The sequence below is a fragment of the Macrotis lagotis genome, chromosome 6 (genome assembly GCF_037893015.1).
Source record: "Macrotis lagotis isolate mMagLag1 chromosome 6, bilby.v1.9.chrom.fasta, whole genome shotgun sequence".
In the NCBI taxonomy this organism is placed as follows: Eukaryota; Metazoa; Chordata; class Mammalia; order Peramelemorphia; family Peramelidae; genus Macrotis; species Macrotis lagotis.
The window spans coordinates 94,245,451-94,263,456 of NC_133663.1; the positions used below are offsets into that span (position 1 = coordinate 94,245,451).

Consider the following 18,006-nt stretch of genomic DNA (forward strand, 5'->3'; position numbering starts at 1 on the left):
AGGAGGAGGTATTTTTAAATCATTCTGAGTCATAGAACATTCTGAGTATCTATCACTTCTAAGTACATTCTATCTAATAGAGTTATAATTCTTGAGAGTTATTAGAGTAGGGTTATAGCCAGTTTCATCCCATTGGATGAAATATAAATGAGCTTATAGCTTATAGCTCATTTATATAATAGATTATTATCTGTTAGAGATGGGGTGGCATGTAGTGTTAACAATACTGAATTTTGGGGATCTGGGCTCAGATATGAGGTCTGACAGTTTGTAACTCTCTGACTATGGGCAAGTTGTTTAATTTCACCCAATATCCCACTCTCATTTCCTCTCAGAATTCTTTTTGTGTTTACCGGCTGTTGATATAAATTCATTGCCAGTATGATGACCACACCTATAGTCCCTGTTACTGGGGATGCTGAGGCTAGCGTATCACATGAGTTCAGAAATTCCTAGCTGCAGTGGGGTTGAAAACCAAGCATTGTATCAGAATTGTCGGGCACAGATGGGGTGAGCTTCCAGACTAGGGGGTGAGCTTCCAGACTAGAGGGCCACCAATCAGTCTAAAGAGGATTGGATTGGCTCAGGTAGAAAAATTGGAACAGGGTAAATTTTCTGTGTTAATCAGATTTAGGCATGTCATTGACTGCTGCACTTCCAGCCTGGCTGAGAAAGGGAGAATCAGTTTTTAAAAAAAAATGGAAGGTTCTCTGGGGTTGGAACTATTTTTATTTTTTTGTCTTTGATCCTCAGAACCTAGCACATAGAAGGGACTTAATAAATGGTTGTTGAACTGAATAAATTATTTAACATACTTGATTCTGAATAACTATTGACTGTTTCAGAAATCAAATCTCTTCTCAAATGTTTATCACTGAGGATAATAAAAAGATTTTACTGGAAGCTCTGAAAGGAATTCCCAAAGAAGAGCTTCTAAGACATTTTTAGTAATGGTAGAATCAACGAGAGTGAGCAAATAATACAAATAAAGTGATTTCTTGGAAGGAGCTAAATCATTTGAACATCTAATATTCTAATATATTTGTCTAAAAGAAATAATCTACAGATGACTTGTGCCTTTGCTCGTGCTTGGAATACTTTTGTCCTTCCTACTGATATCTGTCAGTTGATGTCAGATGGGACTTTCTTTTGAAACTTCAACTTGATATCACCAATTTTAAATTATCCTTCAATGGACAATATGAATATATTTGTTCTGATTATTTATTCAAGTTTATATGATAGAATACTATCAGTTAGAGATGGGGTTATGTGTAGTATAGTGAATTTTGGCAATCTGGGTCTGGGAGATCTTACATGTATAATAACTCTGACAGGGCAGGTTATTTAATCTCTCTGTGATTAAATGGAGATAATACCTGGCTAACTGAGAACTGCTAAGCTGAAGCTATAGGGGCTGATGACCTTTACCAATCCCCAACTTTTATCTATCCTTTCTATTTGCCCCAAGTTTATTGCTTTGGTTTTGCCTGCCTTGTAATAGGGGACTAGACTCCAAGCTTCAATTTCTTTCACTTCTCAAATGTCTGAGACATATTTCTAATTTTGGGTTCTAGTCTAAGGGCTCTTCCTCAGAAAAAGAAGAAAGTAAAATATTAAAAATTTGAGTTAGATATGGAACAAACTGTCTTATTCCCACAAAAGAAAGGGAGAAACGAAGTGGAAAAAGAATCATGAGATGATTAGTCAGTTGAGGAGCTAGTATGCAGGCATGTTAGAATATTTGCAAGACTGCTCATTAATTATTTTACAATATATCTTCCCTGAGTAAGTCCCTTTAAGTGTCAAGTGAACTCTTCCTTCTGGTGCTGTCTCTCTCTGTGGGTGACTCTTCCTTTGACCTCTCTACTACCATCTCTACTTTTGTTCTTGCCACTTCAGTAGTCAATAGTCAGCTGCTTGGGTGACTAGAAACGGGGAGAAACCAATGACCTTTCAAGATCTAAAAATGTCCTGTACTAAAGGAAAGAAGATATAAAGATGAGGTGACTACCACAGACTTATTTTCACCCAGGGAAAGTATGAACTCCACTTTGGGCCAACTTGGAAGAAAGGAAGAAAGGGCATCCTCCCCAATAATTCTAGTGTCCTCATACCTCTAGGTACGGAGTGGGACATTTTTTATTTGACAAGAACCATTTGATTATAGCATCATTTACTTGCTATAGTTGGTCAAACATTTAATTAATTCCCTCCTAAAAAGTTCCTAAATTTATTGAATTTTTGAGTCCCTACCTGCTGTTGCCATATCAGCACCAGACCAAATGGCCAGCAGGTTAGATTTTCCCTGGCCCTGTTCTAGGCCATCAGAAAGAAGATACTTGAGGTACAGAAGTTGAACCTTTAGTATATTCAGGTTCAACTGAACTAATTTAGAATGGACGTGGCCACATGATAGAGCAGAAGCTGTCAAAAGATATTCAGTTGCACCTGCTTTAAAGTTGGGGAGGATCCTTCCATTGTGCCACCCTAATGTACTATTCTCAAATTGCCCACTTAAATGTCTTGTTGTAACAAAAAGACTTGTGAATCTTAGACACTTAAAAATGTGCATTACAATTTTTATAAATCTGTTATAGCTTTCCAATTATAAAATGTGAACTTGGTAGGGGAAAAGAGTATGTCTTTTTTATCTTGGTATTTCCGACTAGCTAACAAAGCATTCTTTGATGGAGTAGAATATTAATCAATATTTGAATGGAATTCAGTGTTTGCTGTACATTATATTTTTTCCCCAAATTATCTCAAAGGTGATATTTTAATTCTAACTTTTCTGATCTTCTTTTGGACAGAGTACTTGAGTGCCGTCAGTTTCATGAAGCTTATCTAAGATTCAGAATTATGTCCATAGAAACAATTTAAACTTCTAACAGTCAGAAACTTTTGCTGGCTCCATCTTTTGTGTTTGAGAGAAAACATCTAACAATATTACAGCTTCCACAAATGCCTATGCTTATGATTCCTCCTGGCTCAAAGGGTATTTACTTCCCCCCCCCCCCCAAAGTCTGAGCTTTTGAACAAAGGACCCTATTATACATCTGGCCAAATCGATGCTGCATGTCTGTATATGTTAGCAGCATGAGTCCGGTAGGCACAGCTCATCAAGTGTACGGTGATGCTGCTGCCTGAAACAGTCATCAGTGTAACAGGACAGATTAATTTGTTGCGGGCATGCTCTTGGGTACCACAGGGAAACCAGTCTTTTCCTGGTAAACACTTTTCTGGTTATCGAATAATCATCTGGAGAGCATCCATGCACAAAGCCTTTCATTCTGCTCCCTCTGCCCTGTGGAGTCCGGCATTGAGCTGCCTCATTAGTTCCCCTCCTCTGTTCTCTCTCTGAGCTTTGTTATCTCTGCTCTCTTGTCTCTGTAATAGGATGAATGTGCACTGTCCCTCCTTCCCTCCCTTTCCCACTCTGTCCTCATACACTGTTTTATTTTAGAAAATGATATCTTTGCAGTCTTATGTTTCATGACTACAGTCAAAAAGGATGCTGCTACTTACTCCCCTTGCAGTGTTGAAGAAGTCACTTTCTCGGCTTCAGTTTTCTCATATGTAAAATGGAAAGGGAAGATGAACTAGATCTTCTCTGGGGTCTCTTCAAGATCAAAATCAATATTTTTCAATTAACATATGACAAATTTTCTATCTTATTTGAGTTCCTGGAATAGGATTCTGGGATACATCAGTTTTGTATTACAGTAAAGGTATTCTTTCTCATCATTATACTATCATCATTATTATCATCATCACATAAGTCTCATGGTTTTAGGGGAAGGGTTTGGTTTTGTTGATCCCTATTATTAGAGGTGGGTCCAATGCTAGCTCAAATTCAATATTGGGACAAAATTAGGCACTTGCAAGTTATAGAACAGTTGGCAAAATATTTACTTTGAACTAAAACAACAAGGATGAGCAGTAATGATATGGTGGCATGACTGGAAATGTTTCCTCAATTTTCCACATACAATGTATCTGGTCATCAGAGTAGGATATGGTGAGTCTTCAGGAATCTATCAAGTCGGGGGACCTTTGAGGGTAGAATTTGGTGCTTTTTGGTGACCAGGAAGCCATGTCAAGGAAGGCAGGGAAGAATTAAGTCTCAGGGACAGCTTTATTAACTTTTAAGGAAAACATTTCTATAACAGGAAGGCAGGACAAGACATGGGCCTTACCCCACATTATGGGAAAATATTGATGGAGATTAGTCATATTATATCTGTTCTTCAATAAGCATTCATCAAATCCTTACTAAGGGTCAGATGCTGCCCTGTGCTTGGTGAGAATACAAAGATAAAAATGAAAAACGTTGACCTCAAGAAGCTTTCATTCTACTGGGGAGAAAATAGTGTACACAGAAAGTAATACACAGAGGAAAAAATTATTGCCTATCTTAGCATGTTATAACATACTCAGTTAAAAAGTATTTAAGTTTAAGGCTGCATTAGCTTTCCCTGGATGCACCCAAGAGAATCTGTTGCTGATGATCCCACTGCAGCATTTTTCTTATATGCTGCTTTTTCTGGTGTATAATGAAGTATTAAAAGGTCACCCTTGGGCTTAGATGCTACCATTTAGGATATAGGCTGCCAGACTATGCCTGGGAGTCAGAAGACCTACATTTTATTTCTTTAAAAGAAAATGATGGGGGTGGCTAGGTGGTATAGTGGATAAAACACTGGCCCTGGAGTCAGGAGTACCTGGGTTCAAATCCAGTCTCAGACACTTAATAATTACCTAACTGTGTGGCCTTGGGCAAACCACTTAACCCTGTTTGCCTTGCAAAAAAAAAAATGATGATTCAAATGGCATTGTTAGGATCCTAGAATAAGAGTTGGCAAGAGATCCAAGAAAGATTGTCACTCGTTCATCTCCTCATTTTACAAAAGTGAATGACTTACCCAAGGTCATGTAAGTGTAAATCGCAGAATAGGTTTTAAACCTAGGTCATCCAGTTCCAGATTCAGCCCTGTTGAACAGAATGACCTCTCAGGCTTTCTGATAGATAATTCTACTATTTCTTGGGATTTCAGATTTAGAAGAAGCCTCAGGTAACTTATGATCCAGGGGCTCAACCTGGAGTCAATGAACTTATTTAAAAAAATAGTTCGATAACTCTCAATGTAATTGGTTTCCTTTGTAATCCTTTGTATTTTATTTTATGTATTTAGAAATATTCTGATAATGAATCCATAATCTTCATCAGACTCCCAAGGGAGGGTTAGGGGAAGTTAAGAATCCTCTTGAGTCTAGTCCAACTCATACTAAGCATGGGACCTCAAATGGATGATTCAACTTTTCAATTTCCCATCCCCTTTCAAATGAGGTTGGCAGTCTGGCTTCTTTACCTCATATCCCTATCCTAGAAATCAAGGATGTTGTGTTTGTGGAAGTACTTTGAAAAACTATAAAGTATAATATAAAAATACAATGATATTATTAGAATGTCATTTTTCAGAAAGTTATCCTCTCCTGGTGCTCTATCATTCATAGTTATAGGTAAATGATTAAATACATAGATCACTTTTTGTTGGTGTAAAGATGAAGCATTCATAATACAATAGGAAGTCATATTTGAATTTTTTGATTCACATACTTGATTGGCCCCCTGAATAATGGATGTCAAATCATTTGAAATGTATGTGTGTACAGACACACACACACACACACACACACACACACACACACACCAAATAGATCGAGGATCTTGTTAATTTGGAAGTTCCCTAAAATGATCCAGATATCTTCTATCTATGTCTGTTTATCTCTTTTTGACTACTGACCATGTCCTTTTAGGTTGCCTTAGGATGGTCCATCCACCATGCTGCAATCATTCTCATTCCTCCTGACATTGAGAGGTTACCTATGGAACTCTCTTTTTTTTCCTCAGCACATGACTAGGTCATCTTCTCTTTCTATCCTAGAATTTCTTGAACAAGAATTTTTCATTCAGCAGCATATTTTTTATCAAATGAACTCCATGTGCCTTTGGAGTACAAGATCATGTTTAACATTTGACTTTTCAGCATTCTTTCTACAAGAGCAGCTACCCATCGCTGCCACTGATTTGACTTTTGTAACTCTGTCCAAGTCATTTTTTGGATCCTATGATCCTCCTCTTATGAAATGGAGATAATGCTTAATATCTTCCTCACATATTTGTTGTGGGGATTCAGAAGATCTAAGACCTAGTTCTAGGGTAGAATATAAGGTAAGTGAAATACTTTTCTTGGAAGTTAAATGCTCACCTGTATAAAATAAATTACTACTTCCCAGAAGTCAACCAGTGGGCCTAGAGCAAGTAATTCAATTCTAGTCAAGCTTTGCCATATTTGCAACAAATTACCTCTCCAGGGAGCCTAGAGGTCTGTCTTAAAGAAGTATCTTACCTGAAATAGGTGAACCCTTATTTTCAAAGGGAATATATTTTACTCGCCTTGGTTCACTAGGAAATCTGCAAGCTGGTATGATTTCAGTAGGAGAAAGGTGAAAGAAAAATGCAAAGTGAAGTTATTTGGGGTCAAACCTGGAGAGGTTAATTAGACTCTGCAAGCCTGATGATGTATGTCCCTTACATTCTGACTAGTTGATGCTACAGATGTTTCTTTCTATGTAGATGACATCTCGTGCCTGAGAGTCTAGACGTTTTGTGCTTTGTTGAACAATACTCATTAGCTTTATATCTCAAATTTTGGAAGTCACGGAGCGGGGCTATTTTTGACTGAACCATAATTATTTTGGCTGTTGTTTTATTATATAAGAAATTAATTTCTCACAGAAACCGAAGTTAAGTAAAAGTTTCTGAAATGAAATATTACACGAGTTAAGGTTAAATATGTAATTAATTTGGTTGTCTCCTGAACAGCTATGTTAATTAAAAACCATTTGTTTGTTCCCCCCACACTTTATTGTTCCCAGGGTGAATTACTAGAACTTAAACGACAGTGGCAAGAGGAGGAAAGAACAAAAGCTCACCAACGTGAACAGAGGAGGTATAATTGGCTAATAAAATAGGCCTTCTTGCTAAAATTAACTGCCTATAACGTTTCCTTAATGCTTGGGAAAATACCACAATAGGATGAAGCACATTTGGGGATTTTGTCTTGACTTTTTATAATTTACATTATTGTGTGTGTGTGTGTGTGTGTGTGTGTGTGTGTGTGTGTGTGTAAGTAAGTAATACTATCTTCAGTGCTATTGTGATTGTGGATCATAAATGGAAATAAATGGAATTCTAAGATAAGTAGTCTGAGCTGAAGCCTAGAGAGAGAGAGAGAAGAGAGAGAGAGAAAGCGAACGACAGCGAGACTGTGTGTGTGTGTGTGTGTGTGTCCAGGTAATATTTCAGTGGAATGTCTTGTCTCACAGGGCACATACTTTCTCCTTAGGAGGCCTTTTGGGAAATAGCAATTCCCACTGTGCTATACATATTCTACTTCAGTAAAATTGATTTAACCCCAGAACCTGGGGCCTCCAAATTTCAATGATAAATAAAACCCACTCGTTCCTATTTTGACAAAGACCAAACAAAAATATTTAAATGGATATCTCAAATTCCGGGAAATTGTTTTTTTTTTTTCCTCATGAGGTAAGTATGCCTTCTGGTTTTTTTTGTTTGTTTGTTTTTTGGGTTTGGTTTTTTTTTTTTTTTTTGTTAGGCAATGAGGTTAAGTGGATTGCCCAAGGCCACACAGCTAGGTAATTATTAAGTGTCTGAGGCTGCATTTGAACTCAGGTACTTCTGACTTCAGGGCAGGTGCTCTGTCCACTGTGCTACTTAGCTGCCCCTATCTTCAGTTTTTAGAAACAATATAGTGTATTGTAGTGTATGGAAAACTGACCTTGGGGTTAAGATCTGAATTCGATTCTTGCCTCAGTCATATACTGGCTGAGGGATCTGGGCCAATCTTTTTAATTTTTCAATGTCTTGGACAACACATTCCTTGTCTTATGATTATAATTTGTAGAGTAGGTGCTGCACTTAGGAGTTACCTAAATCAATGGTGAACATTTTAAAAAAATGCTATTTAAAAGGGAAAAAGGAGAGTAAAATGTATGCTTTTTTCTAGGTTTGTTAAACACTAGCATTTAGTCTGACTTGATTATTGTACCCTAAAATCCAGTGCCCAGACAAGTCACCCCTGCCAGAGACCAACAGTATTCTCTGGAAGTGATCTAGTTAAACATGAACCACTTTGTGGGAGGTTCTGGCATTTTTAGTCCATAGAGGTAGCTTTCATGACTGGAAAGAGTAAATGTCTCCAGAGAGAGACTAGTGAGTAGAGGAAAGGGAAGAATGAGGTGCTGGTCTAATTTTACAAATGGAAATTTCAGGTGCTGCTAAATGACCTTTACATGATGGGTACTGACATCATTGGGAGGCAACACAATATAATGATTTGTACATTGGACTTGGAGGTAGAGAAGTGGGTTAAAATCCTGCCTCTGTGGGCTTTTAAGAATTCTTATGTTCTTGGTGACTTTCAGTCTGTTTTGCCATCTGTAAAAATGGTTGTTATTTCAGAGTTGTTCTGAAGATCAAATGAGAATGTGTATAAAATGCTTTACAAACCTTTAAAAGATTGTCTATCGTGATTATCATTAGAACTGGATTCTCATATTCTTCACTTGAGACTAAATTGTCTCTCACATGTGAAAAATAATAATCAATAAAAGTATTTTGTTGAATCTAAGGAAATATGGATGAGGCTGTATTGATAGCATGGTCCTGTTATTTTATTTCATGAGCCAGACTGCCTCTTAGTAAAAACTGGACATATCTAATCAGTTCAATCAAATTTCTTTTAGCTGTATTTCATTTCTTGCAAAAGTACTTTCTATTGGGGAACCCATTATTGTATTTCTTACAATCCAGTTTCCTGATAGCAAGTTCCTGTATTTCTCCTGGATGCTCTGAGGATTAATTGGATTGTGCCTGAGAGCCCTTTAAGCTCCTTAGAGAAAGTGGTCAAGCTTTTAATAGGCAGGCTCCATTTCTATGGACCTGGCCTTCAAAGGGGCACCTTAAAAAAAAATGAAATGCCTTATCAGTGGTGGAAATGTGCATCTGTATATTTTGGAAACCTAGGCTTTGATTCTTTTAATTCATTTTCTGTGCTGTTGAATTCTCTGCCTATTGGGTCAGAGAGTGGATTTTTCTGCTCCCTCCATTCTTTTTGCACTGGTTATAATTAAAAGCTACATCCAAATTTAATCCATAAAGAAATCCTCTAGAATAACAAACTCGGCCGTCAGTTTTCTTAACAGCTGATCCTGTCATTAAAGCATGTTTCATACCATGGGGCCTCATTATTGGAGCTTAAGAAATTACCTTGTCTCTTCTTTTTTAGGGCCATAGCAAGAGCTGGATGCTGTATATGTGGGAAGGACCCTAGGGAGGTTTTCTCCTGGGATATAATTTTATTAGGGTCAAAAAGGACGGTAGCTGTCTCCCTGTTAGAGGAGAAACCTTAGACCGGAGTTCCAGGATAGAGACCTCCAGGGGTTTCTCCAAACTCTTTTAGAGTGAGTTCTATAATGAGCTCATCTGACACCTGAGCCTGATATTCTGTGACTCTGTGATTCAGAGGGAGTGGAATATAAATTCCAGAAAGAAAAGATTGAACAAGGATTAGGAACCAAATGGAACCAACTAGTAACTAAGATGAAATTATTAATTTCCTGAATCTTCAAAAGTACTGAAAGGTTATTTTATTTTACTCAACTATATAAAAAATTAGGAGAGCAATGTGAACTATGACTATGCTTATATATTTTTGAATCTCTATTGAAGTTTTCCTTTGATGTACTGTGGAACTGAGCCTGGGTTTCCTTCTCCCTTCTCTTTTGACAAACCCAACTTTCTAAGGGAGATATTTGAATTTTATTTTTAATTTTGTTCTTTTTTCAATGAACAAAAATCTATTTTCTCTCTCCTGCTCTCTTTTTCCTCTCAGTGGAAAAGAAGGAAGAAAAATGAAACCCTTATAATGAAAATATATAGTCAGGCATGACAAATTCCTGCATTGGCAATGTTCAAAATATATCTATTTCTGTAGTTTGAGAACATTGCCTCTCAGTCAAGGGGAACTTACTTTATCATCAGTCCTCTGGGATCAGAGTTCTTAATTTATATAAATTGTCCTCTTGGTTCTAGTTATTTTATTCTATATCTGTTCATAGACAACCTCTTAGATTTCTCTGAAATGGTCCCTTTCAACATATCTTATAAAAAAATTAGAATTACATTACATTTATATCATCATTTGTCCAACCATTCCCCAGTTGATGGGCATCCTCTTAGTTTCTAGTTCTTTGCCAATTAGAAAAAGAACTAATATAAATATTTTTGTATGTATCATTCCTTTTTCTCTTTTTCCTTCATCCCTTTTCATTAGAGGCCTAGCAGTGTTATCTCTGGTCAAAGAGTGTAATCATTTTGTGACTTTGAGAGACTGTGGGTTCTTGAAGTCCACCAGAAAAGTGTAAATTCAAACAGGGAGATTTTTTTTTAACACACAAGTCTGGCAAGGGCCCCAGCTAAGTTTAGAGAGGCTCATCACTAGCATGTTGGCCATCAGATGATGAATTTTTTTTTTTGGCAAACATGTGGTACCCATAATAACAAAAATTATGGATCTTTTGGTTGATGACCATTTCTATAAAGACAATTTGTTTTAGTTACTTTATGAGCCACTGGGGATACAAAAATTAAATAAAAAGAAATAATCAGAGATTATATTCTAAAGTATTGAACATGTTTAAAGTGAATGTCAAAATATTTCCTGAATCCAATGATATATCCAGTTCAAATCCCTGGTGAGGTTTGAGCTTCTTTTTTTCTTGGCTTTTATAATTTATTTGTATGTATTCACATGTATGTGAAATATGTATGTAATAATACAGAATTACATACAATCTTGCCTAGCACAATCCTTGGAACATAGTAAGTGCTTAATAACTACTTATTGATTGGTTCATTACCTTATACTGAGCAGGAACACTGCCTGCTCTTGGTATCTAGGAAAAGATTAAATAATTACAAAAAGTATCCAATTTCTTAATGAATATTTTAAGGCCTTATAAGACAGTTATTCTTCTTAAAAATCACATTTTCTGAGTATCTTTTTTGTGCCTAATTCTCCAAAGCAATAATTGGACATGGACTGTTATCCCTGAGTGATCAGGCTAGTATTTTTTCAGAATTTGAAAAGAATGCACATAGAAAACAGGAAATATATCATGAAAATAGTGTTATAGTTATATATTAATATCTATCTCTCTGTCTACCTCTCCATTCTTTCATTTATAAACTTGTTTATCTGTCTATCCATCTAACTATCCATTCACCTATCCATTCTATTCATCCATTCATATACCTACCTATGTGTCTATGTATGAATGTATTTACGTTTATACGTATGTATTCATGTATGTAAGTATGTATATATGTATGTATGTATCTACCCATCCTTCCATTGCCCTACCTGCCTGTCTATCTAATCTAATATAGTATTTTACCTTTTGCCATCTTACTTGAACCTCACAACAACTTTATGGTTTAGGTGCTATTATAATTCTCATTTTAGAGATGGGGAAACTGAAACTGATGGAGATTGATTGACTTTCCCATGATCACACAACTAAGTGTCTGGGGCTGGATTTGAACTCAATTCTTCCTGGCTTTAAATCCTATGTTCTACCTGCCATCTGCCTCTTGTGCTTATGTGTTTGAGATGATACTGGTTCCTGGTTACCTTCAATGATTTTTTTTTCCCTAAGACTTTTGTATCACCAGGTACCTATTAAAAAATTCCATTTTAAAATCATTGTCCCCTTCCCCTTTCTCCCTTCCTTATCTTTACTTGGCTATAAAACTATAATCCAGAAATAGCCCACATCATTTCCTTTTAGAAATTACTATGGTACTTTGAACAAAATGAAAACATAAACTTTCTTCAGAAGGGCTCTAATAGTCATGAAAACACAAAATGACTATTAAGTAGTTGGTAAAACAAAATTTTGATCATGCTAATGATAGATCCTTCTAAGAGGAATATTTTCAAGATGTTCTCTTCCCATCATATAAGAATTGTTTTAAATCATTTCTTTTATAAGCAAGGAAATAAAATTTAATAAAGTTAGACTATTTAAAGAAAAAACTTTTAAAATGTCAGGGGTGACTAGGTGGCACAGTGGATAGAGCACAGGCCCTGGATTCAGAGGATCTGAGTTCAAATCCATCCTCAGACATTTAATAATTGCCTAACTGTGTGACCTTGGGCAAGTCACTTGACCCCATTGCCTTGCCAAAAAAAATGCATTAGTATCTTTTTAAGAGGAAAAAAAACTACATATTGAAGTTCTGGCATGAAGTACCTTAAATTTATGATAGCTCTAATCATCTGAGATGAAAAGTTCTGTTATCCTGATGACCAAGTCATGTTATAGAGTTGTTCCAACTCCAGTGTCTGACTTGAGGAAATAATAATAATGATGATGATGATGATGATAATGATAATGATAATAATGAAAATAAGAAACTTTGCAAGGTGCTTTAGTATGTTATCCATTTGTAGGGCTAGGTAGGTGCAATCATTATATCCATTTTTCAGATGAGAAAACTGAGACACAGAAGTTAAGTGACTTGTTAAGGGTCACATGGCAAGTAAGTCTCTGAGGCAGGATTCAAACTCAATTTTTCTCAACATCAAGTCTAGATCTCTATGTACTTTGCCTATCTCAATGCCTCATATCAATTAAAAGCATCCCATTACAGAAGATTATGCTAAAGAATATTAAGGTCCTACATATTGCTCTCATTCTCTTGGTCCCATGCATTTCACGAGTAGGGAATAGTGTGATATTAGCTTTCAGTTCTGAAACATCTCATATAGTCTGGGGAGAAAGAGTTGGGAAAGTCAATGCCTCTTTGTTCTCCAGCCATTCCTAGGCTTCTCTCCCTTCTTATGCTACCTTTTCCTGTCTCTCTTCAAAGCCCTGCTCCTGTGAGACTCCTCCAAAAGGCCACTATTGACTTGGGGCCAAAGGAGGAGTGTCTCTCTGTCACTGCATTGAGACCCCCCCCCAAAAAAAAAACCCAACCCTGCTCTGTTGAGCACTTCTCAGTTCAGTTTCCACTGTTTTTTTCTACGTTTTGGTCTGCCAAAGCCAAGGTTGCCCCCATCTGTTGCCTCCTGTCCTAGGACAGCCCCTGGGGTTCCTATCTGGCATGTCATATCCCCCGAGGGGTGGGATGTAGCTGTCTCTGCAGGATTATTGCGGCTCTGGGGATGGGGATGGGGCTGCCACAAGCTGGTAAGAGTGTAAAACCCAGCATTTAGGCCCTGCTGCTCTGAGCCAAGGTTGACACCAATTCCAGTGCATGGGTCTGTTATCAGCATGTTAGGATAGTTTATGTGGAAAAAAGGTTGCCACAGATTTCTCCTAAGCTGGGGCGGGGGGAAGCAATCTGTACAGTCGGTTCACATAGCACATTAGGTTCTCCAAAATCTCCCAAGCCTGCAGCAGACTTTCCACTAACTTTCATTTTTCATTGTTTTTAAGGATAAATAATGCTTTTCTGGACCTGATACAAGGCAAAAGTCAACCAAGTGGCCTCCATCCATTAGAAGACTTTGGAAATATGAATTGAGGTAGTGGCTAGGTGAGTTTTTTTACTTTCTTCCCTCCCCCTACCAAAAAAAAAGTTATCTTTCAGAGTTAAGTTAAAACAATGAGAATTTTTTTTTAATGTAGCCTTTTCCCTAGATATTAGTCACTTGGCATTTGTGATGGGCAATCAGCCAGTGTGATGTGTGATTACTATAAATTCCACAATAGCATCTGAGGGAAAGTGGCCGGGGAGGAAATAAAAGGGTCCAATTTCAACATTGGCTTATCAAAATGAAAAATGACACTTGCCCTTCATTCTCAGCTTGATTGCCTGAAATACAGGATTTTTTTTTTATCATCTCCCAGTGTCCAGACCTAAAGCAAAAATAAATGAACTTTTTAAAGGATGTTCCAGAAGATTTTTATCCAAAGATAACTGGCCAAACAGAATGATCCAGAAACACAATCTTTCAAGGAAAATGAACATTTGAGGGAATAGTTTTTCCATTGTTTAAAACAACAAAAGGCTATCAAGAAACAACCTACCATGAGGAACTTAAAAAAAAAAATTCTCAGGATGTCAGGAAAGAAAAGAACTCTGGAGTCTTTGTCACAATTTGTGGTTCACATTTAGGTGACCTGAGGAGTGAAGGCACTGAAGCCACAGTAAACTTTGATAGTGGAAATGAATCTTGTTATCTTGCCCCAGGGGCCCAAATATACTTGAACTGACTCTGAAAATTTAAATCTCTAAGTTAACAAATATGTTTTCTCAAAGGATGGGTAGTGAGGAAATAGACATCTGCAAAGAGAATGGGGGAGATTTTAAAAATTGTTGCCGAATTAGATGAACTGGCATATCGAGGAAAAAAAAACAAGTTTAAATGAATATTTGAAGGAGAAAAGTCATTATTTTGAGACTGCTTAATGAATCTAATAGGCTTACGGATTATTTAAAAGTATGTTGATTTAGGGAAGATCCAGGTAAGCACAATAATTTTCTCTATTTTGTATGTTATTTGTGTGTCCTAGAGAATAAAAACATAAGTACACAGGGAGACTGTCACATATAACATATCTCTGACCTTTGGATTGGTCAAGAAAGAAAAGAAGCCACTTCCTTTGTAACGTTGTATTTTCTATCTTCCTAGATTTGGAAGCTACATTTTTTCTTTCTTATTTATTAGATCATTTTTTTTAAACTGGGACAATTAACTTTTGTCTTATGCCTTTCTATTTATGATTTTTTTGAAATACAGCCCTGAAAAAGTAGGCTTTGATAAAGTCCATTGGTTTCAAATATAGCTACTTGACTTAAGTCTTTAAATCCAAATCACTGGCTCTCACTGACCAGTTATAGATCCTAGCCCAAGGCTCACTCACTCTTTGTTTAGGTTTTGATGGAGCAGAGTGAATGTAAACAGCAATTATTTCTGTTCTGGTCAGATTCTTTCCTTCCCAAACTGATTGATTTTTGAAGGCAAATTAGGCCATCTTTTGCCTTATTTCTTACCTAGTCTTTAACTACTGAATGGGGATCTCCCACAGCATCCAAGACCATTGCCAGTCCTCCTGAACTATGTCTTACCACGGGACTCCAATGACTCTGGAGGGGAGAAGAGTTGAGGCTGATGACTGCCCACTTTTGTCTCACTTAAATCCACTTCACTTTCAAATCAAGATTTTACCCTCCTGCTATCATTGGTTCTCTTTGAGAAGGATAAACAACAATAGTTCCATGGAGAAAAATCAGAGAATATTCAGGTCTGTCTGGGATAGCAAAGAAGGGAAGTTCAAATATATAACAACACCGTTTTCATGAAGAACCATGAATCTGCCATCTTAATTCCCCACTTACTATCTCTCACATTAGCCAAACACTTTGTTTTTACCCATACTACAACGGTGCAAAGTACCTTACCAAGAGTAACCTGTGAGGAATGGGCAAACCCATCATTTGTAGGAAAGATGTAATATAAATCCATGGGGGGGTTACTGCAAAAAAAAATGCTAACAGAAGCAACTGGCTCATGGAATCAAATGACTTGGTGTATCATTAAAATGCAAGTCTTTGATGTTGGTTCAGTTTTGTGTATTTTTGATGAATGGAGAATTGAAGCTAGGGACTATTTTTTCTGTCTCTGTTTCCCTAGAGCTTGGCATAGTGACTACAAATAATAGATATTTATTAAACGTTTGTAGAATTGTTTAAGAAAAATAGACCAAATGTCCTTGTCTATTATATTAGCCAGAAGATGGAAGGTAGCATGGTGTTTTGTTAAGAGGACTGCTTTGGAATTAAGGAATCAAATCCTGTCTCAATCAATGTGTGATCTTAAATAAATCACTTAATTTTCTGAGCCTCACTTTTATTACTTGTAAAATGAGGAAGTTGGGCTTAATGACATTTAAGCTTTTTTTCCAGCTCTAAATTGGTATTCCTATGATTTTAGTGTACATTTCCCATTTCCTCAAACACTTCTTTTAGCATTGTAGTTTCTGCCATTCCTCAAATGGCAGAAAAGCAGCTTAACTTCATTTTTTTAATGCTATCTATCACAGCACTACTATTAGGAGGAGTAATGAAAAGTAAATAAAAAGTGAGATTATTTTGTTAAGCATTTAAATCTATAACCCAGGACATCCAAATGAAGATCACTCCTCCCTGTGGTGATGTCAGGAGAAAGATTGCTGAGATTTTCTATTCAATGTTGTTGAATGATAATAATTTTAAACCCAAATCCAACAGTTTTTAAGCTACATTTTATTAGCCATCTAAAAGGGATCCTTCCCAACCCTCCCTCACTTCCATGCCAATTAATTTATTTCACAATTACTCATCTTACCAGTATACTAATCTCCAGGTTGGTGGATTTTTTTTAAGCTTTAAAAATAGCTCAGAATCCAAAGCTAATTAGGGAGCTCTATTTTTCCCCTCATAACATGAGATATTTGAAAACGAGTATAATTAAATATGAAATTTCTCTCAATCAACACAAATTCATTGCTTATGTTATATGCTTTGTAGTGACAGAAATAAATTTTGCTGTTGTTCTGTTGTATCTAACTCTCAGTGATCTTGTTTGAGTTTTCTTGACAGAAGTTCTCCATCTCATTTTACAGATGATCAAACTGAGGCAAACTGGGTTAAATGACTTGCCCAGGGTCACATAGCTAGCAGAGTATGATATCAGATTTGAACTGCCTCCAGGGTCTGCACTCTATCCACTGTGGCACCATCTACCTGCCCTTGAATTAAGTAAAAGTAGAATAAAGATGAATACAAGATTTCATCTCTCTCCTTAAGGATCTTCCAGACTATTTGGAGGAAATGAGCTACATGCAGAAAAGAGGAGGTGATTTGAGCATCATTCCCCTTGAAACACTCTCTTTCTCACCTTCCTAACACATCTTGCTCTCAGAATTCTACCCATCCTCTAAACTTCCTTCTTCTAGGAAGCCCTCCCAGATTGCCTCAACCAGAAGCCCATCTCCTCTGATAGTCCTTTGTACTTAGAAAAACACCATAACTTACATTGTTCTGGTCTTCATTATTTTAAAGGCTGTTTGATGTGTGCTGGGTAGAGAACACTGGCTCTGGAGTCAGGAGATCTGGGTTCATACCCATGCAAATGACAATCCCTAGCTGCGTGACCTTGGGGAAATCACTCCATCTCTATGTTTTCTCAACTGTAAAATGAGAGAATTTGGACTAAATGGTCAGGGAAGGTTCCCATCTAACTGTGGATCTAGGATAACTATGGCTCTTGCCTTGTAGACAAAAAGACCCACATGGCTTTAGTTTTTGCTTCTGACCTAATTAATTGATGATAATAGCTAACATACCAAGTTCTGTGCAATTATTAATTTTATCTGATCCTCACAATCACCTTGGGAGATAAGGGTTACTTTTTTTTTTTTTGCTAGGCAATGGGGTTAAGTGGCTTGCCCAAGGCCACACAGCTAGGTAATTTTTTTTTAAGTGTCTGAGGTCGGATTTGAACTCAGGTACTCTTGACTCTAGGGCTGGTGCTCTATTCACTGCGCCACCTAGCTGCTCCATAAGGGTTACTTCTAATCCCCATTTTGCTGATGGAGGAAGTTGAGGTAAATAGATATTAAGTGACTTGCTCAGAGTCACATAGCTAGGTAAGGGTCTGAGGTAGGATTTGAATTCATATGTTCCTGGGGCCTGTCTACTTTGCTATCTAGTCGTCCATTTATCAGCTGTGTGACTGTGGGCAGGTCACTTCCCCTACCCCCTAACATTCCAAGATGAGACCATTAGGTGTCTGACCTCAGATACATCTTAACTGTGTGACCTTGGATAAATTGCTTTACCTCTGTCTGTCTCAGTTTCTTCACCTA

At 37.0% G+C, this 18,006-nt stretch overlaps 1 protein-coding gene across 5 annotated transcripts in view; it reads left to right on the forward strand.

Moving 5' to 3' along the window:
* Positions 1-18,006, forward strand: part of EPSTI1 (epithelial stromal interaction 1) — a 122,747-nt gene that overhangs the window by 87,222 nt on the left and 17,519 nt on the right. For 4 of the 5 annotated variants that reach the window (XM_074191723.1, XM_074191724.1, XM_074191727.1 and 1 more), the window contains 2 exons: positions 6,943-7,016; positions 13,591-13,690. In XM_074191723.1, coding sequence (XP_074047824.1) covers positions 6,943-7,016; positions 13,591-13,678 — 162 coding nt within the window. In that variant the 3' untranslated portion in view covers positions 13,679-13,690. Of the gene's footprint in view, positions 1-6,942; positions 7,018-13,590; positions 13,691-18,006 lie in introns of those variants that run through there. The other variant, XM_074191725.1, reaches the window with a different exon arrangement.